The sequence below is a fragment of the Lutjanus erythropterus genome, chromosome 5 (assembly GCF_056507025.1).
Source record: "Lutjanus erythropterus isolate fLutEry1 chromosome 5, fLutEry1.hap2, whole genome shotgun sequence".
NCBI lineage: Eukaryota > Metazoa > Chordata > Actinopteri > Lutjaniformes > Lutjanidae > Lutjanus > Lutjanus erythropterus.
Window position 1 is genome coordinate 40,164,758 of NC_139321.1, and position 21,913 is coordinate 40,186,670.

Genomic DNA, 21,913 nt, shown 5'->3' on the forward strand with positions numbered 1-21,913 from the left:
GACTTGAATTGCAGTATGGCCCAGTGCAATATTCAAATCGTAAAAGCTACATTTTTTTTTTTTGATAAAGTGAAAAAATCTGTGCCACAGTAGGATTATAAGTATAAATACTGTAGTGCTGCAGAGACACCCTGGCTTACAAATCTTCTTCTCTAGATCTAAGAAAACACATTTGTTTGGTACAGACTCAAATATCTGTTGACAAAGATCATGTGATGAGTTTAAAATCTAACTGGACATTGTTGTGGAATTACTTTGTTTTTTTTATTCAAGGAAATTTCTGTTTCCTCTTTAATTAATATTATGGATTTGTAAAAAAAAATATTTTTTCTGGCACAATTTGGTTTGGTCATTCAAGTCATTTCTTTGCATGAGGAAGACTGCAGGGTTGTTTGTTCTTTGATTGATGTCCTGACACATCCACCTAAGCACAGCACTCCCATTGGCTGGAGTACACTTCATTGCAAAATGGTCTTGTTCCCTCGGGACTAAAACCATGGCTGAAACCTCATCTGTGTGAGTGTGTTTGTGTGTGTATATATTCATGGATGTCCAGCTGCGCCCCAGTGAAATAAATGCCAGTCTGTTCCAGGAGAAAAGGTCACAGCACTAGACAGCACCTCTTCAGGAGGTAAATTACAACACTTCACTCTGGGATGGATGGATGGACAGAGAAGGGAATGGAGGGATGGAGGGAGGGGTAAACTGCTATATGGTAGCCTTTACTGTGCAAAGAAGAAAGGGAGAAAGAGAGAAAAAAGAAGGTTGCTCTGCAAGAAATGGATGGAAACTCTGGGATCATGGGATGCAAGAATAGAGCGATAGAAGAAAAATGCTAACAGCCTAATCTGCACTGCTCACGGCAGGAGGGACAAAAGGATGGATGGAAGGAGTGGGAATTGAACGGAGAAAGATAGAGGAGAGTAAATTGCAAAAAGCCTGTGGGAGAGAATGGATGAGTGAATTGGAAAAGAAAGGAGGATCAAACGACGACGGGCAGGGAAATTGCCCCATCCCAGGCCAGCACCAATCTCAGAGGAAGGGAAAGAGGACTGGATGGATGGATGAAGACAAAGATGGTTGAAGCAAGGCAGCCTAATGGTGTTGAGACAGAATGTAATACAAATTTAGAGTCCTTTTATTTGTGCAAATTTGAGTGCTTTGTTACCATACTCAGCCCTGAGAGGTCCAAACAGAAAATCAAGATTTGGGTTGTGCTCTGGCCATTGTTGCACAAAGCAAATTGATTATTTTCAAATGTAATTTATGAGATATTTTCACTCAGACTGTGCCAATCATCAGCATCCATGTGTGTCAAGTGTTGCAAGTAGATAACAAATGCCCTTCAGGAAAAAGCAAAGAAATACAACGTACAATAGTCAATGTGTTGGTTTAGCCTGGTAAACTAGCAGTCACCAATGGATGAAACGAAGCAAAAGTGTAGCTTCTCAAGTCAGTCTCATGCTGTTAGCACCAGTTAGTTTTATTTGCACCGAGTCTAGGTTTTAGTTTCTTGATCATGCTGGTCTGACTCATAGGAAGTAGGCTGTTCATATTAACCTGCCATTGGTCTTGGTCCATTCATTTGGTGTTGTACTCGCTATCCACATGTTACTGTTTTCAAAGTCCCCATCGCTATGTGAAACAACAACAGCCTCCGATCTCAAAAATCCCTAAAATAGAGGACATGGCTACATAGTTAAGGTTTAAGTAGGTACAAAACTTTGGAGCCAAATCAAAGCAGATATGTGGCAAATCCTACATGCATAAAAAAGAGACCAGATCCTAAAGGGAACCAAAGTGCAGTTATGCCCAATTCTCCCTGAGGATGTACGCAATCTAGAATGTGGTCAACATGAACACCCAGACCCACTTAGTCTGTATATAATTTGGTCCCAGCCTGACTCATGTCTGGGTTTTTGACATTATGGCACCACAGTTCCATAAGAAAGGCATCAGGCAGCAAGATCAGCACACTGTCTTGAAAGAAAGGAGTAAAAAATGAAGTAAAGGAGAAGGAAATTTAAGAGAGAGGGAAAGATTTAGGTGAGTAAAGAGGGCCAGGAAATAAAGCAAGGAAGAATTGATGGAATGAAAACCGAGCGGAAGAAATGAGAGGGTGGAAGTGAGATGGACGAGGGAGGGAGGAGTGGAAATAAAAGAGTGATGCGGATGAGGGAGGAAAAAAGAGAGAGGGAGCTGGCTGAGCTATAAAGGAATAAATCTCATTTCATTCTGGCTGGTGGTCACTGAGCTGATGAAACTAGATGAGAGGGTTGATTTAAGGAGACATTGACCTCTTGCCCCTGGGGGGTCCTCACTTACAAGAACATTCACACAGCCTGTTTTATGTTATGTTATCTTACTCAATGTGTAACCTCAACCAATGTACAAGGCTCCTGAGGTGGAAATGAAAACCTGAGGCTGTGAACGCATTCAAGAGTACAAGTGTCTTCGCAAAATGTGTGACATTACCCTGATTATTCTATCCTGTAATAGAGGTAAAACATAAGTATGTTACTAATATAGAATAATATAATATACATGATCATAATATGACAGGGTACGGCTTATCTCTCAATTCAAAACTGTCATGATATTTGGGTGCCAATTTGATATGTATTGCAATTCTAGTATTGCGATTCAATATTATGATTAATGGTTATTTTGTTTGCCTTTTAACACTACACCATGGGAGAAGTTCATACACTAATACACTTCTATAGACTGTATATCATGATGTTTCTGAAAACACTGCACATTACATCAGTCAGTCTTTGAGTTTTATTTCAGCAACATCATCACTATACTGCAAAAAGAAGTATGAAATAAAATACTTTTTATAGGATTTTTTTTCTGTTCCTGCTCATGGAGCTATTGCCATAATGAAATGATAAATAAACTAAGATGTTTGGCCAAAATGAACAGAGCTCCAGAAAACTGCACACAGAGAAAAGAGCCTAAACATCTCTGACATATGAAATTTAACTTTAATTCAGCTATTGGTTTGTTTCCACAGATTATAAATAGATAGCCAAAAGTCTGAGCACACGTCATTTTATATTAAGCATGTGGAGTAAAATTATCACAATGCTAATATATATGTATACATATAAAATAATCTGAAGACATGGAGAATGCATAAGTGTCTAAATTTCCTATTTCTGCAACAAAATCCATATAGTGAAAAAAAAATACACTTACTGATACAGTTACCTTCACAGTAGCCTTGAAAACCAGTTGTCTGACAGCTGATTACTACATTTGTTGGTGGCCATTAAGTTTTATTGTTGCAAAAAATTTAATATATGGTGAAAGAATTTAAGAAAGGGAGGTTTAGCTGCAGTAGTTAATCAGAAAACCCTATCAGGCTTTGTCTCTTGATAAGGAAATCATTTACTAAATTCCTGAATCTACACAAAAGATTTTTGAGATATCCTGCTGGTTAATTTACCAGCTACGACAAGGTTTGGGTTTGTTTTGGGGATCTGGTCAAGTGACCATTTACATCTCTTGCATGAAGTTATTCATATAGAATCAATGCAAGTACAAGTACATTAAATGTCAGAATCTGCAGCTATGCTACAGCATCTCTGAGAGACTGTACCTATAAGGTGAAGAAGAAGGTTAAAGAGCATACGGACTGAGGCTAAATTCAAACTAGTGGTTATTATTAAAACACTAACGTTTCGACACAGATGCAGTGTTTATCACAAAGTTAGCACCTTAATACTACCATTGTACCTATAACTAAAGCCATGGCTTCAGCAAATGCAAGTGTAGAATGTTAGCATGCTAATCTTTCCTAATTAGCACTAAACACAAACTGTAGCTGAGCCAATGAAGCTAAATTAGTTTTGCATGTATTTAAACCAAAGCACTGAGCAAATGTTCAGTTTGAACCAATGATGATGGTTGTAGGATCAACAAAGTTCTTACAATTTATCTTGTGGAGGGTGTGGATATTTGTACCAAATTTCATGGCAGTTTAATAGTTGTTGAGACAAATTTGTAGGGTTACTGGGGTCTGAGCTGTACTGTCAGTAACTCTTGTTCCCACATGACAGTGAAAAATTGCCAAAGCGCTGACAGGTGAAGGTGCATATGGACAAGGGGCAACAGTTGAGTACTTACCACCTAAAGCTTGTTTCATTACAAAATCCATGGTTCCGGCTGATTCGTGTAGTTATTCTTCTCAAAACAAAAGAGAACTGAGCATGTAGCCACCAAGCCTGGGATCTCTGGGTGTCTTGATCTTTCTCACTTTCTCCTTCAGTCTTCAGTGACTCTCTTCTGGACCTGAGAGAGTATAAATGAAAAATGATTAAACAAACAATCCTTGGAACCTTAATGTTGTGTATATATTCATGCACAGTAATTAAAAAGTTTTCCAGTTTCAACACATCATCGATCAGCTGGCTGTGTACAATTGGACATTACACGGACTGTGTACCAGGGAGCTGGCAGGGTAATGTCCACTCCAACTGGCTTGAACATAAGCAGCTCCTTCAGTTCCCTCAGGTGATGTCTAAATACGTTCAGGTTTGCAGTGAAGGACACATGTGAAAGGGACTAAATAGAGACACTAAACAACAGGGGATGTCCAGGTATTGGACAGTGCAAGACAGCAGGTCACGCTAATGTTAAAGCAACAAATAACCGGATCTTCTTAACACTCTCCCTGTGACAGGAATCCCATTCTGGGAAGCACTTAAATCAATATTGAGGCCATTTGCTCCAAGTCACTTTTCTGTCTGTAACTTAATACCAATGGATCAGTCATCTTCTATTGCTAGGTGGTCATAAATATTTCATGGTAAATGAAACGATGCGGTTGTTTTCTGCTTAAATCCATCAACCTCAGATGTCACACCCACACAACATGCATGCAGGCTGAGAAATCTGCTTATATCCACAATACTGCACATAAAAACATACACTTACTCTGGATATTCAAAGTAAGTAACAAAATATAGTCACATCCATATTTTCTCATGAATATTAATGAAACTGTGACAATCAATGTGACAATGTGTCTCAGTTTCAGAGGTTACTTCCTGCATTTCCACCATAGCTGGTAATACAATATGATCAAATACTGTGCTGCCATTCTATTCTGCTGGACTGAACATAAAGTACTGAATATGGAATGTATTTACAGTAAAGAGTGACATGTACAGTTGGAGAATAACTTACAAGGGTGGGAATCTCTTGTCACCACATGATTCAATTTGATTCTAATTCAAAGGGCTATGATGCAATTATAAAACCATTATTGATGCATTTTTTTTTTTTTTACTTATACTTATTTTTTCTCAGCATGTGTGGCGTATTTGTAATGATCCATAATTAAAATAACAGATGAATTTTCTTTCATTATCTTTTAAATGCTTGATGATTGTATGCATCTGTAGTTGCTCATGCTCAGTCAGTTTAAGAAGTAGTGTAAAGGGATAGTTCACACAATAGTGAAAATTCAGTCATTATTGATTCACCCTCATGCCGAATGAAGGGCAGGTTTAGGTTTTTTAATCCACAAAACACTGCTGGAGTTTCACAAGAAAACAGTGTTGCAGAATCTCCCAAACAATGGAAGTGAATGGTGACCAGTTTTAAAATGTAAAAAAACAACAGAATAAAAATATAAAACGCCTCCATACTGTTCATCAGGTGTAATCCAAGTCTCCTAAAGCCCCAATATGCCAAGTTGACTAAAAAAAAAAGTGTTTTTTGCACCATGTTTTTAGCTCTTCACTATAGATCCTTAGCTTAGAGACACATTCACATGCACACTGTCTGAACTGTGTGTGTGGTGTGACAGAATGCAAAGGGCATGTCAGGACTTTAGAAGACTTGGATTACAGCAGAGGTGCAGTATAGAAGAATTTTATGTTTTTTTCCCAGCCGTTTTTTACATTTGGAAACTGCTCAGTATTCAGTTCTGTTGTTTGGGAGATTCAGCAAAACTCCAGCAGTGTTTTGTGGACTAACAAAATAAACCTGACCTTTGATCAGCATGATGGTGACTAGATAATGACTGAATTTTCATTTTTGGGTGAACTATCCCTTTAAATAAGACCCACATGCTTATGTCTATTACATTTGTTCTACAATAAGGAACACAGACAATACAGTGATGCTTATTTCATGTCTGTTATTTTCCCCATCTAACTGCTTAAGCCATGAGGGAGATACAGCCTGGTCTAACAAAATTGTTACAGGTGATATAATAAGAATGGGGTTTTAAATGCACAGTTATTGACTTTTCTGCTTTGCAACATGAAGAGAGAATTATGACGCATCCAAGAATTGTTTTTCTCCCCCAACCCTAATATACTAACAGTCTCATTCATTTAAAAACTATGGTATTCAAGTGGAGACATTCAGTCAGGTTGCATGTCTGTCTGCAGCCATGTTGACAACAGTACAGTAAGCAGTGACAAGGAGAGCAGCACAGATAGGGTTGTTCTGATACCAATGCTGGATTAGATATCAGCGAATATGCAAGCCTATATACCGATCTGATATCATGTAATTTATTAGACCTGAAATGAGACCCTGCTACTTCCCAGCAGTGTTACATACGCCATTTCTTCCACAGGATGGCAAAGTCATTAACCCACCCAAGGAAACTAAAAAAGAAGGAAGGACATTACATCACTAGAATATCGTATGATGTGCTTTGTGCCAGACTTTGGGGACAGCTCTAGTGAAGCCTATGGGAGAAGCACGCTAAAATCAAACTACATTGTAAGACATTCAATGAAGAAATGTGAAAAAAAAAGAGAAATACAAACTGATACAAGTCTGATTTTTCCAAAGTGCACATTTGTTTATTTGCTGTTGGTCTGCAAACAGCATGATTGACACTGCATCCACTGTTTTTCATACAGCTGGCCTTTAGGGGAACTAAAGTTGGCTTCATTACTCAGCTGTGGTCGAGCTTGGCTGCTCATTGGCTTATGTTAAATAGGACACCCTCTTGTCCTCGTATTTTGTCCCTGTAAAGTCTCACTGTTGCCCCTGTATCTATTTGATAAACTGTTCTTCTGCGCCAGTGTCAACCAAGATGAAATCCTCCACATTTATTGCACCTGGCGAACCAGAACACCATTTCCATTTTGAAGCAGATCCCTCTTGCTCCCCTCGCTGAGCGCCCGGTGTCATTTCGCTGCGCCAATATTTGCCGGAGCTGAATAGAGCCGGGATGAGATGGGATGGGACGGCAGATTGAGCTGCACAGCTTATTCTGGGAGGCAACAGGGGAGACGAGCAGGACGACAATCCATTTGTAACTGTGACCGAGCGCTTCAGGGGGTGAAGCACCTCATTTCAATACACACACACAAACACACACAAGATTTCATTATCAGGAATGCTAAATGTGCACTGATACACAATGCAAAAAACACAAAAGCTGCACACTTGACCTTGTGTGAGGACGGTAAGCTGTCATAGACATTGTGTGTTTTTGTGTATGAATACAGGTCTATTTAAATGTGTGTGTCAGTGTGTGTACACAAGAGTGAATCTGAGTTTATGTACAATCGGAAGAATGGAATTTATTTTAGAAACTGAATCATTAATAAAACAGGATGTAAACACACACTCTTGTGAATAGCCTTGGACAGATGCGTGTGTACGTGCACATATCAGCTATGACAGAATATCACTCGTAGGCATTGGAAAAGGGAACACTGAGGGTTTGGATTGAAGCGGACCTTGAGATGATCAACAATATGCACACAGTATCTTTCAGCACCCAGTCAGGCCATCTGGATGCACCGCTGCAGACCACCCTGGGAGGAGCGGAGGTGAGCAGGGACAAAGTCCTATGCTAACCCAGCTTGGCTGCTCCTGGCTAAATGAAATGGCTGGCCAAATAGAAAACCAGAGACTGTTGTGCACACACAGAGAAACCAGCTCCACCACAACACTCCTCCAGGACAATTGTTTCATCCATGTTGCTTTATGCACAAACACAATCAAACTTAATGGACACTATTTCAACATCCAACTTTTTATGTGAAGATGTCAACCATATTATCATCACCATCTTGTTACTGCTGTTGACATGCAACTGCAGAATTATTTCCTGGTTGTATACCTGTATATGCTAGGGACGTGTGTGATTAGTCAACTACACTATTAAATGTCACCAAACTCGCTAGTGGGCACCAGAAATACTAGTCAGTTAAACTATTAATCAATATTTTATTCATGTATAATGCCAGTTAACAGTTGCCTCTAAGGTGTTATGCAGCCACCCACCACTAGTTGAAGCTGCAGCTCCGTCAGATGGCAGCCCCTCTCACCCAGCATGTAGCTGCTGCTGCTAGCACTGCTAACGTTAGCTACAATGTGTGTAAGACTGGCCAGTAACGTCAGCTCCAGGTAAAAAATGTCATTTACCTGCAGACTCTGTGATCCTTTTCGGTCTGAAAGTTGAGGCATTTAGTGAGTTGTTGTCATGTTTTGTAAGTCAATGTGTAATGTTTGTATTGCACAGCGCAAACTGACACATTTCAGCAGCATTTAAAATACGGTGATACAATCGGTGATTAACGGCTTCAAATGGCTCTTAATGTGCACAGTATTTTTGGACAGTGTTTAACATTATCAATTAATAAATTGTGCTCAATTTTAACTACATTCTGAGTGTTTTTTTTTATTAGTATTGGACCATTCGACTAGTCTGAATTAAATTTTGCATTTAATCAACAGGGAAACGAGTCACTAGGAACATCCCTATACACATATGTAAATAGCTATATATATTACTTTATTATATTTTGCCTTGTTTTATATTTTTTCATTTATTATATTTTTTTATTCTATAGATGAAATTCATTATCTATATTGTATGTGTGTGTAGCATGAAACATCTTCAACTGTCATTTTGTTATGCAACCTTGTATTGTATTGTATTGTATGAAAACAATGAATTACCTTGACACTTTTTTATTATCTATTACTATTATCTATTATTATCTGTTTACTTGTTATAAACATCACCCACAACAATCACCCATGGTATAACTTTTATACTCACTGTATACTATCTTTTTCATACAGGGAAAATATGAGACCATGGCTTTTTACCTTTTGTATGACACAAGAAGAACAGCAAGGATGAAATCTATAAATTAAGCTAGATAAAATCAACAAAGAAATGTTTTTTATTGTCATTTTTCTGTTACTTTGAGTTTTTTCTAATACTGCAGTGTTATTTTGTATTATTTTACATTTCTGTATTTGCTGTTGCATCTTATTTTGTTTCTGTGGCTTCATTTGGAATAAACATTTTGATTTCTGTTCTGTCTTACATCAAAACATCACAGTATAGTAGAAGGAGGCAGGCAGCATACATTATACAGTTTGTTTGTTTGTGTGTGTGTATGGCCTCTGGTGTTTGTGGTCTGGCAGCAGAACATTTCTCTTATCATTACAGAAACAGACTCAAGGACACACTAATGGAATAAAGGAAAGATGCTGTTGTCAGACAAGGACATCTGGAAGAAATGGACACATGCACACACACACACACATGCGCACTTGTGTATTGAGGGTATTCAGTATTCACGCACACACGCACACACACACACACACACACACACACTTGTGTATTGAGGGTATTCAGTATTCACGCACACACACACACACACACACACACACACACACACACACACACACACTTGTGTATTGAGGGTATTCAGTATTCACGCACACACGCACATGCGCACACACACACACACTTGTGTATTGAGGGTATTCAGTTTCTAACCTTGACATTAAAATCATAATCCGTGACAAAAAAAAAAGATCTGTGATCACTGTGTCCCAGCAGTGATGCAGCCTCTATTCTGATTTATTTTCTGGTTTCTCTGCTCTTAAGTTTTATGTTTCCAGTTTGTTTGAGATGAACTGAAGAAGATCTTTGCACTCCAACTGAACTTCTCTTCAAAATATGTTTTTAATTATAGAAAAGGCAGAAGATATTATTTGATTTGCCATTTTTTCCACCATCTTTTTCCAATTTCTATCTTTCTGCCTCAGACTCTCTTTTCTTTATCACTGGTTTATTTTTTTTTTGGTCTGTCTCTGTCTCTCAGTTGCTCTTATCTCTCCATCTTCACTTCTTTTTATTGCTGGTTTCCACCCCTTTATCTCTCCATTTTCAACAACACACTCATTAAACACACACACACACACACACACACACACACCACCCCCAACCACATCTGCGTACATCTTTTTATGACTTAACCCACTGCCTTTTTATCTGGTGCACGAACAGACACACACACATCCATGCACAGTACAAACACACTTTAAACAACAAACCCAGGTACACACATGGTGTAACTAGCACATAGATACAAACAGATTCTTGAAGAATATCTCACTTTGAACAAGGTGTTAATATTAACACATTTTTACAACACGTCCTCCTAAACCTAAACAACAAAATAGATTTTTTTGCCAGTGAATCCCAAAACATCATATAAACATTGGAGCGTGTCAGGCACAGGCATACTGGGCCTTTGTTGTCACGTGGTTAGTTGAAATACCTCAATGCTGACTTTTTGTTTCATATCGGACATGAACAGCGGCCCCCTGGGTGAAAGTCTGGGTGTGTTTGACCCATCTCTCCCTATGCTGTTCATACTATGTCACCTGACTTTGTGCTCCTGTCATTATTACTAAAGCCACTAGAGGTCGCTGCCTTACAATAAATGTCAATATTGGTCATAATAAGCTGCCTGCACAGATGACTTATACTTTTGTTTTTCTGGTGAGGACGGGTTCCATTTTTAAATGTACTTTTCAAGACATCACAACAATGCATCATACTTGTGATATTTAGGTAGATATTTAGGTATAGATAGATATTTAGCAGTTTCCATTTCTCCTGCTGGCAGTATTATCTGAGCTGTGCTTATCAAATGAAATTATTGTGTTACTTTCAAATCAGATTTCTTGATTCATTGTTTAGTGAGCTACCAAAGATATTTCTGCCTTTATTGGTGATATTCACTCGGTCCTATGCCATAGATTAGATGGCCCATTATTCTGAAATCCTGACAAATATCCCATTGGACCACAAGCGCATTTGTGCAACAGCCAGTTATCCCATTGAAAACTGGGAAACTGAAAACACACACACTTCCTGCAATTGCTAACGTCTAACATTTTGGGTATTGGTGGCGTGCACCAACTTAAGTAAAACTCTCTTTTATTCCCACATTTCAAAATCTGTCTGCAACAGAAAAAGTGCTTGAAATGTCATTATTTTAGATTTTTGAAAGGTTCATAAGAAATGTATGCGACATATTTAAATTGATGCAACTCAAACTGCATCTGCTGGTAATCTCTCTGTTCCTTTTCTGTCTCCAACACAACATAACCAGGATGACACAATCTTAGAAAATCCTCCAACCGAGAGAGCCTGGAACAATTCATCACAGTGTTATCATGTGAAGCGGAGGAGCGTCACTCTACCTGCCTCCATTTACATCCTCATCAGAAACCACAGGCCTGAACGGCGGCTTGTTATGTAAGAGCTTATCAGTGGGCGGTTGGCGTTGGACTGGAAGCTGAAGCAGCTCTCCAGCATACTGAACTTCTCCATTCTGGTGAGAGTGGAGGGGCTTTAAAACCTTACATAACCCTCCCTTTCACACAGGGCCAAATATACCATACAGTCAGTGATGACAGCACCCAAGGGCATCCCCCCCTCCTACCCCCCACCCCCCCCTCCATTCCCATCCCCCAGCACCCAACCATTTTCCTTCCATCCTCCACCACCCTTTCTTCTTCCTCTTCTTCTCCTCCTTCTTTTTTTAATTTCATAATCCAGGCGCTGGCAGCGGTGCGTGACGTGGGATAATGTTATCAGGGCCGGGCAGGACGGCGCGCTGATCCTATCCAGTTAATTGGAAGTTGTTTCCGAGTTTCACGGCCGGAGACGGAGGATGGGAGCGGCTCGGGAAGGCGAACATGACTCTGTCAATATAACATGTTTATGACAGGCGAGGGAAATGTGTTGGAGGGAGAGAAAGAACGAAGAAAATGGGAGAAAAGCTTTGAATGTGTGTGATTTCAGTTCAAAGATGACAGGTCCATTACGGGACTTACAACCAGCGTGAAGACACACATGCAGCATCGCTGTTGTCTCTTTTAATGATGGAAAACAACATATTTGCTGATTCTCATTTTTAGCTTTAAATGATAAGGCTGACCATATTCTATATGTTTCATATTGAAAATATGTTTCTTAATAGTTTCTGACTTCATTACTTTTCTGAGGCAGTCAGCTCTAAGTCCATTGTTTCCCACCGAAGACATAAATCTTTAAAAACAGCTTACAAACATACAGATTCTCGAGGTCGGAGGAAAACAATAATCCTCTTAAGTATCAACATTCTTTTACAAATCCTCAGTCACTTTTTTGACAGTTGATTTATTATATGTATAAATAACTAATGTTTAGTCTGTTAGCTCGATGCTAACATATATAAGGAATTCCCATTGACGCACAGAAATTTGCATTGTGATTGCAATAAAATTATCTTAAACAGATTTTACCTCACATGCTTAATATAAAACAATAATGCGCTCAGACTTTCAGCCATTTATTTCTTCTGATCTGTGGAAACAAACTTATAACTACTGACTCCACATTATTTACTCAGTCACATTGACCAGCTACAGCAGCCTCAAAGGGTCAAACCTCAAACTGAAATTTCACAGTTTCATAGTTCAATTTCATATGTGCCAGATATTAATTTAAAATCTTTTTGTGCTGCGTGCAGTCTTCAGAGGCTATTATATTTACCACTTCTTTAAGCAGCATAGCAATTATCCTGCTAAAAAATAAGATTGACTGGCATGTGATGTGCATTGTTTTTAAAAATGACTCATGATATACAGGGAGAAGTGTAGGATTCAACTTTTCCCCATGGTCTAGTTTTGAGAAAAGCTAACAAAAATCACAATAAATAATAATATCTAATCACAATACTTAAGAATTGCAATACATATTGAATTGGCATTCGCGATATTATCAAATCGACAGATAAATGTATCATCCCAGCCTTAATAGATTCATTTTTAAAACCTGCTCAGCAATTTTCTGAAACAGACAAAAAAAAAAAGAAAACATAAAAAAAGGCAATTATTTTCAGTGGCAGGTTAATCCACATTTGGTGCTCTGATGAGTATTTGGAGCAGCGAGATGCTGTATTCAGGATTGAGTCAAAATAAAGTAGTGTCTGTGTTCATGGTAATGAAGAAACATGCCACTGTGCAACACTGTGGCTCATTCATTTGTTTTTAATGGAGCTCTATGGCACAGGAAGAAGATATATCAGGTTTTGGATACACACACGATACTCATTAGAAAGTCAATTTATTTATTATTAAAGTATGCCAGACCTATACATTAAAGCTGTTGTTTAATATTTTGGGAAATATGGTTACTTGCTTTCTTGCCAAGAGTAACCCCGCTTATATCTGTCCAGTAAATATAAGGGTAACAGCCAGTTAGCTTAGCTTAACATAAAGACTGGAAATAGCTAGCCTTGCTTATCCTGCATTTATGTAGCATTGGGATAATTAGAAAAAAATTAATTCCTGACTGTGAAACTTCGTTTAAACAACTTAGAAAGTTGGGAAAACTTTTGGTTCACAAGTTGCCGAGTACTTGTCAATTGATGTCATACACAAAAACATGGTGGACAAAAATAAATGTTGCTAACTTTTTATTTGTCTATGTATTGCAGATCAATATTTTGCTCACATGTAATTTGTAGCGTGGTTTTAGGTCGTAACCATTAGTTGCTGTCCACATAGAGTGACTCAGATTAGTTAGAAAAGTTATTTCTTGGCATTAAGTCTGATAAGGAGACAGGTAAAGCAGTATTTTAGTTTTTTGGGGGGAGGATGCACTGGTGTAGCAACAAGTCTAGAACAAAATCATTTTGCAATATAAAGTGTCTTGGACAGCAACATGAATCTTCATTCTGTTGTTTTTTCCACTTTATAAAACTGATCACCATTCACTTCCATTATTTGGGAGATTCTACAACACTGTTTTCCTGTGAAACTCCAGCAGTGTTTTGTAGACTAAAAAAATAAACCCGACTCTCAGTCGGCATGAGGATGAGTAGATAATGACTGAATTGTCTTTTTTGGGTGACCTATCCCTTTGATGATACAACACAAATAAGTTTCAAACATCTAAGAACTGATTTTCTGGTTATGCTGGTTATGTAAAACTGTTAATGGTCCTTTAAGAAAACTCCCTTTCCTTTTAGGCTCATTAAACCCTCTCACGAGCTCAAACTGCAGATGTTATCATCATTTCTAAAACCTCTGTGGAGATATGAGACTTGAACCCCATAAAGTGCTCATTCATCTTGCATTAACAATCGCTGCGGTCGCCACAGTTCCTCATCCTGCATCCCTGCTGCATTAATAGTGTGATGCCATGTTCTCATCATTGTTCTCACCCACATGTATCTCTATATGGCAATGTTTAGCACTCATCTGATGCAAATTAAAATATGCATGTCTGAATTTCAATCTCCCAGTCCATGTTTTGGTTCCTGCCCCTCACAAAGCTTTAGAAAACAGAAGCTGAACATGTACCGAGCTCTCAAGTGTCTTTGGAGAATCAGTCACACAACATAAATCACAGGTGAAATGCTCCTGTCCCCTTTAACCAGTTTCAAGGACCGATGTTAAAAACCAAAAGTCATTTGTAACGGTCACACACACACACTGCCCCCAGCTAGGCTTTCACCCTGTGTTTGATGAGCTGAGCCTTGGGACACTCGACTGGACCTGAGTGGGAAAATCAATATAGAGATCTGGACGAATGAGCCAAGATGGATCCCTGACAGGAGCCGCTTTCACACCAAGTTAGCAGGAGTCCACCAGGACCCTCCATCTTCATCTGTCAGCAGTCAGTCAACAGATTACTGTGGTTCCTGAGACTACGTATGCCTAAAAACATTACAATATCCTTGCCAACATTAAGCCATTTTTATATTAATAATGATTTTTTTGTTAAGATTTAATGTGATTTTTGTTTATGTCAAACCATTTAATGTTTAATTCGTCTTGTTTTATATTGTTTAGTATGTCTCATTATTAGTAATTAAAGGTATAATGATTTCATATATATCTGTTTCAGACACTGACAACATACATTCATTTAATGAAAGCTGTTCACTTTGTTGTTCAAAAATTGTTTAGATAGTTTCCAGATATTTATACTCTATATTAAGCTTTTTATAAGTATAATTCTTTGATTTATTTCTATTTTGATGTACTGATTGCCCAAAATATTACCTAGCGTATTTTTAAAAAGTGCACAATGATTCAAACTCATTGTGACAAATGACAAATCCATTGAAATAAAAATTCGATTTAAAAAAATCAAATCAAAAGACTGAATTGTCAATTATCAGCAATGGTAGTTGTTTTTCTCTCTGCCAAAATTCAATAGTCCAACAATGACATAACTGTTAATGTCAATGTTTAATATTAATGTTGTCGAATTATTAAATTATGAATCAAATCAAATCGTGACTCTCCCAGTGGACATGTTTGATATTCATCCATGAATACAAAGAAGCCCTTTAAAACACCAGACTCACACAATAACATCAGCAAACATAATCTGAGCATACACTGTACAATTTTAGAAATGTTGTTAAATTCCAACTCATACTGTACAAGTAAGTCATCTGAGATGTAAAGCCAAAGCTCACATTGTATGGTCCAACCCTCAATCAAGCCACGACCTGAGGGCTCACGCCGTACGCATTCAATAGAAACTCAAATGGCCCGTCAGTCCCCGAAGACGGTTCTCGCTACTGATGATTCTCGATAAAAATTTGTTTGAAAGCTGCGAGGCAATGCCAACATAAAAAAAATAAAACGTGCTGCTTTGCCCAAACTTTAAAATAAAAGGTGCCAGGTGATAATGAAGTCGTGGGGAGTATGGCTCATCTATTCTGCAGACAGAATTTTAAGGAAGAGGTAAGCTAGCCATGTTTTACTGTCTACATGATGCATGGTGCATGAGCACAGCTTGTATTTGTTCTGAGGGCTCACCAGACCCCCTAGTGGAATTGATTCTGGTTTAATTATGTGGTACAGTAGCCTGCAGTGATGCATAGGCTGACAAAGTTTGCACCAGTGGGTCAAGTGACAAAGCAGCTGTCCGAGTTAGTTATTCATAACTTACAAAAACACACAATAATCCATCTCCCACTTTCTCTTAAACACACACACATGCTGCTGCAGCGGTGCGCTCAGTAACCAGCGCATCCTGCGCGCTCTCAGCTCAGCTGATCAGTGCTCAGAGCACGTCTAAACAGGTCTAATCCTGGAACAGACAATGTTTGCCACGTCATGCAGGTGCAGTGAGAAAAAAAGGCACTTGCTTCACAATCGACTCGCGGCTCTGCTTCAACCCTGTGAGAGTCTGACAGCACGTCAGAAATTCCCCTGATCATCCAACGGCTGTCCAAGAGCACTTGATCAGTCCTTCCCCCCATCACTGCGCAAGAAACGATGCCAAATTTATTTACAAAACTTCTACAAGATGTTACCAAATCTGACCAATAAGAAAGCCAGTGAAAACAAGTCATTGAACAGTAAAACCGAATAAGTTAAAGGCAAAAGTCCAACAGAGTCAAAGTTTCCACTTCGGTTCAGAAAACCTACAGAAGTTGATAGTGTCACACACACATTCCCAGTACAAACAAGCATTTTTGATTTTGTTTATGCTTCATAAAACACTGCTGTTCTCTGCAGAAAATTACACCCTCATGTTGCAAAAAAATCACCAAAGACAGAAAATACATTTTGGTAAATGAATTAATGATGAGCTGCTAACACCCGGGCCGCGCTCGCTCTCAGACCTGCCGGGCGGTGACTTCACCACCCAGTGACATTATTTATTCATGTGACTTCGTGGTGATAAATTATTCCCTCAGCACAGACTGGAAGGCAGAGGAGGGATACATGACTCCATTTCATTTTTCTTCCTTAAAAAGTGTCCAACTCGCCTCAAATGTGAAAGGAGCTTCTGTGACATTATGTTACATGAGGAAGCTAATTTTAACTTGCATATTTTATATTTTAATAATACTTAATATGGTTTATTATAGCACTGACTTCCTGCAGGTTAGACATTATGACAGATTAAATATTACACCATTTCCTCACATGCTGTTCTATTTCTGTTTTGGCTCTTTATAATTTAGTGTTTGAGTAATTGTACCTAAATTACCTCGTCAATTATATGACACACAAGATCCTTTTTCCTCTTCTTGTTCTTTCTGCCTTTTTTTCCCTTGCTTGCTCATTTGTTGGGTGATTTGTTTATTTCTCCCACTTTTTGTTGTGCCTTTTGGCATTTTGTTGGGTTGGTAATACATCTGTTTTTCACTGAGGATGTGATGAGGTGGGAGGACTCCTGGGGGGATGCAGGCGGTTGGATGCTTAGATTTTCTTTTGTGTTTTTGATGTTTCTGTGGTTCTACTTAGCTGTTTGTTTTAGACAAACAAACAAACAAAAAAAGAGTTAAAGGTACATTATGACATGATCCTAAGTTGCCTGGGTGAAAGTCCTGTGTTTGTTTGATTCATCTGTTCACCCCCCTCTTCTTTATGTGGACTTTCTTGCTCTTTATACTTCTACTTTTAAAATGCCGCTATATTGACATGCCAACCGCAGATGATGTCAAGCAACTGCAACAAACGCAATGTTCTTTTTTCCCCATTTTTTTCATGATTTCAAAGTGATACAAGGTCCAACAATTCAAGCTCAACGATGGATCAAATCTGGCTGTCCGCAGCCCAACTTCAAACATGGAAGCTGTAAACTGCCATGTTGTTTTAGTGTTGATTATATCAGTTAATCTGTTGCACCCTGCATTAGCATGCTGCACGGCTTGTGTGGAACCTACCACAGGCTGGGGTAATGTCGAACTAATGCATATTTGCAAACTCTGAGGCCTCAAAAGTAGGGAGGGTTTCAAAACCAAAGTGGGGGCTCCTCCCTCCAAGAACTTTGAATTTCATAGTTTGTTTAGTTTGCTTGTTTTCTGCATTGTGGATACTTACTTGCAAACAGATGCCTGCATGGCAAGTGGCGATTTTTAGTTGGGAGATGTTGTTGGAAATAATGAGATTGTGCAGTGCGAGCTGCGTTAGCTTTGAGCTATATGCCCTGTTTTTTCTGGTGAGGGCGGGCTGCCACCAGCCACTTCAGTTGGTTTTAAAATGCGTGCGCTGTTAGTGGCAGGAACTAAACTGTCCTTCCTGGATGAAGTAACACAAATTCAACAAATCCCTGCAAATTCTGCACGACCTTGCAGAACTTACCTTTTCCATAAATTTGACCGATGCTGTGTGCACTGGAATACTCCCAGGTGCACTTCTTTTACAATAAAGCACAGTTTGTAATTGAGTTGAATTTTTGTAATCCTGAGATTTTTTGAGAAGGTTACTTGGAACACTCAGAACAGAGTGAGGTTTTATTCTCACCAGAACAAGTTGCCTTTGATTTTTAATGAATAATACAAAAAATATTAAACTTTTTTTTTTAAAGACAACTTTCTTTTGCAATTTAAACTTGCTCTGGTAATTTCAAAGTGAAATACAACTAAAAACATTGCAACATATATATAAAAAAATTTTAAACTGCTATGAAATCAAGCTTATTCAGCAGCAACAATTCCAAATAAAGCCAGTGACTGACCCAAGGTAACATTATATTACTGTTGTTTAATCCCACATTTAGGTGCCACAGCACAGACAGGAAATGTAAGCCTTGATACCAACATTACAATATTTCAATATTAAAACCCAAATAAAAGCGTTGGCTAAGGTTTCCTAGAATTAGCTTTTTGTGAAAATTCCAAGCAAGAAATGTACTTGGCAGGATTGAAAAAATATATATACATTTGGCTTTTACTAACTGATAATATCATTTAAGACTGCTGTGAAACTGGAAATGCCTTGAATGTTCAATAACTGAGACTGGAAACTCTCTGACATGTAATAACTCCCGAGATGAGGTCACCAACATGTCACAGGACATTAAGTCTTAACTAACCCCCTACATCTCTGTCCTGTGGTTGTTCACGAGCACCAAAGCATGCCACACCATCAATAACCCCTGAGTTCTTTATGTTTGACCATAAATCCATCTGGTGTGAAGAAAAATTTCACCTCATCAAACCCTCCAGCAGCAGGTTCGATTATTGATCCGTGTCACGTTCATTGTGTGGAGTAAATGGAGGCTTCAGAGTGTCGTTATCCTGCAGGTTTATACTCAGATGCTCACATGAAGACAAGAGAGAGGAAAACAATGAATGGAACCAGTGCTTACGTTTATTCACGCTCTCTGTTGTGCTCTCCTCTCCATCTGTTTCTGTCTCTCTTCCTCTGCTTTGTTTCACGCTGCCAGCATCTTTTCCCTCTTGTATTGTTTGAGTCTCTCTGTCATGCTGTCTCTCTTTGTAGAGTCTCAACCTCATTCTCTTGTCTTCATGTTCACTTTCATTAGAGAAATAATTACTCTGATTTGTCCTAGAATGAAGTTAAAATGATTTTTTTGCATGTAGAAAATACTGCTTTTAGAAGTCAATAACAAGAAGCTGATTTGATGGTAGGTGGAGTGATTCTGGAGGGTTCGTCACATAAACAGAGGGGGAGAAAATAAGGCAGACGGACAGAGGCAGGTTTTCTAACTCACTGGAAGCAGTGTGTTGGATATTATGTAATTAATGGAGCAATTAGCTGCTACAGTACGGCGCGTTCACTCAGCCATCTGTTCAGATGACAAACAACGAAATCGATACAGCGCCGAGCCCCAACGCTCAGCCGCTGTTCAGCCTGTCAACCATTAAACAAACCATTCAGAGTCAATCTGAGGAGAAAAACAACTGAGGGATTCATTTACACAAGCTGGGCCTTTTTTTTTTAATCCTTACCTGCATTTATCAGGTGTTTTCTTCACCTGATCCTGCTTCACACTAACCATGTGCATATTCCTGGACTTTAACCATGTTAGAGTACCATGTAGGTGTCATTTTAACAGTTTAAGCAGGTTAGCAAAATTAAATTAAAGGGATAGTTCACACAAAAATGAAAGTGGAGTTTCACAGGAAAACAGTGTTGCAGCATCTCCCAAACAATGGAAGTGAATGGTGACCAGTTTTCAAACATTAAAATAAATAAATAAAATATAATAATAATAATAATAATAATAATAATAATAATAATAATAATAATAATAATAATAAGGGGGGGGGCTTTAGGAGACTTGGATTACACCAAATGAGCAGTATGGAGGCATCTGATGTTTTATTTTTACATTTGACTAAAAGACTAAACCCAACCTTCAGTCTGCATGAGGGTGTGTAGATAATGACTGAATTTTCATTTCTGAGTTAACTATCCCTTGAAGGCCCTGGCTGGAGTAAACATAATCTGATTATCAGAGCTGGTTATCTGGTTCAATTTAGTCTGATTTTTTTTTCTGCTCTAACTCTGACCTAAAAAGGTCACAGACTGAAGTAAAGTGCTGATTTAATAAGTAAGCAGGTTTGCTGGGGGGGAGACAGCTCTCATGTAACATTTAAAACTGCAAATAACAGCCACTTAAAAAATGTCCACCTAAAAAATAACAACATGAGTTTAAGTGTATGCTATATTTGAAACATTTTCAGCACTTTACTTTGCTGTCAGGCAAGCTTTTCTGACAGGAAACAGTCAGAATCAGTCATTTTACCTTGCAGAACACGGGAGCTGCTGGTCTACCACTGCCTCGATCTGTTCATTAGTTTGTCTTATTGTGTGACTTCTGTATCTTACAAGGTTAGTTTGGATTTAAAGAAGAATACCAAACATGTCAAATATTATTTGTCACCAAATTTTGCCTCTAATTTGAGTCGCAGTCTATCTGTACTTTAAAAAAAACATGGTATAGTTTAGAAGGTTTTGATTCACACATTGTTGTCTTTATATTTTTAAATTCTTTTTATTTGTATTTATTTATTTTGACATTACATGATGTTGTCTTGTTATCCACGTGTATTTCTTTTACATTGTTTCATTTCCTTTCATTTCAGAACTGCTGTCTTTCTAGTAGAAAAGGAAGTAATTCTGGTCTACTGCAGAAAGAAAATAGTTCCTTCATGAAACTGCTCACAACAAGGTGTGTGGATTATTTTGACTAATCCGGTCATGATTTTTGGAAAGAAACATGTCAAATTTATTTTTTGGTGCATTGAGCAACACAAGCTAAGTACCATTTAGTCCCATTATACTGGAGAGAATGCAGACATCTCTTTGATCAGTATCTTCAAAACTGCAGCTCACACCAAAAAAATAGATGGATAAATAGCACTACAGGTCCGGAGAAAAGTTTGACTTCAGGGTGAAATGTCCTTTTACATAATTTTTTTCATACGATGGATCATTCTGAGAGACACTGACAAATAACCCATTTTGTTGTCTTTGAAAAATTTGCAGATGGAGGGAGGCGCAGTGACGACCACGGTGCCACCATGACAGGGAGATGATGTATGTGGTTGACATTTTTGCAGTGTAACGTGGAGGCGGCGCCTTCAGCCATCAATCAGGCAATAATCTCTGTAGCATTCTGCAGGAAAATAAATCAAATGTTCCTATTAACAAGAAGCTTCATCTTCATCATTCGATTTATTCAAAAATGATGAGTTGTGTTGATGTAAGCTACTTTGCATTACGTGTATTTTTCATGTTCAGATATCCGCATTTGTAGTTCTCGAAAGGCATTTCTGGAAAATATAGAAAATTAACTGCCTGAAGTTAAGCAGGTTGAGCTCGCTCAGGAGAAAGTAAA

At 38.4% G+C, this 21,913-nt stretch overlaps 1 protein-coding gene across 1 annotated transcript in view; it reads right to left on the reverse strand.

Moving 5' to 3' along the window:
* Positions 1-21,913, reverse strand: part of cplx2b (complexin 2b) — a 78,086-nt gene that overhangs the window by 22,494 nt on the left and 33,679 nt on the right. Inside the window, exon 2 of the mRNA XM_084719807.1 lies at positions 4,135-4,299. Coding sequence (XP_084575933.1) covers positions 4,135-4,165 — 31 coding nt within the window. The 5' untranslated portion in view covers positions 4,166-4,299. The remainder of the gene's footprint in view (positions 1-4,134; positions 4,300-21,913) is intronic.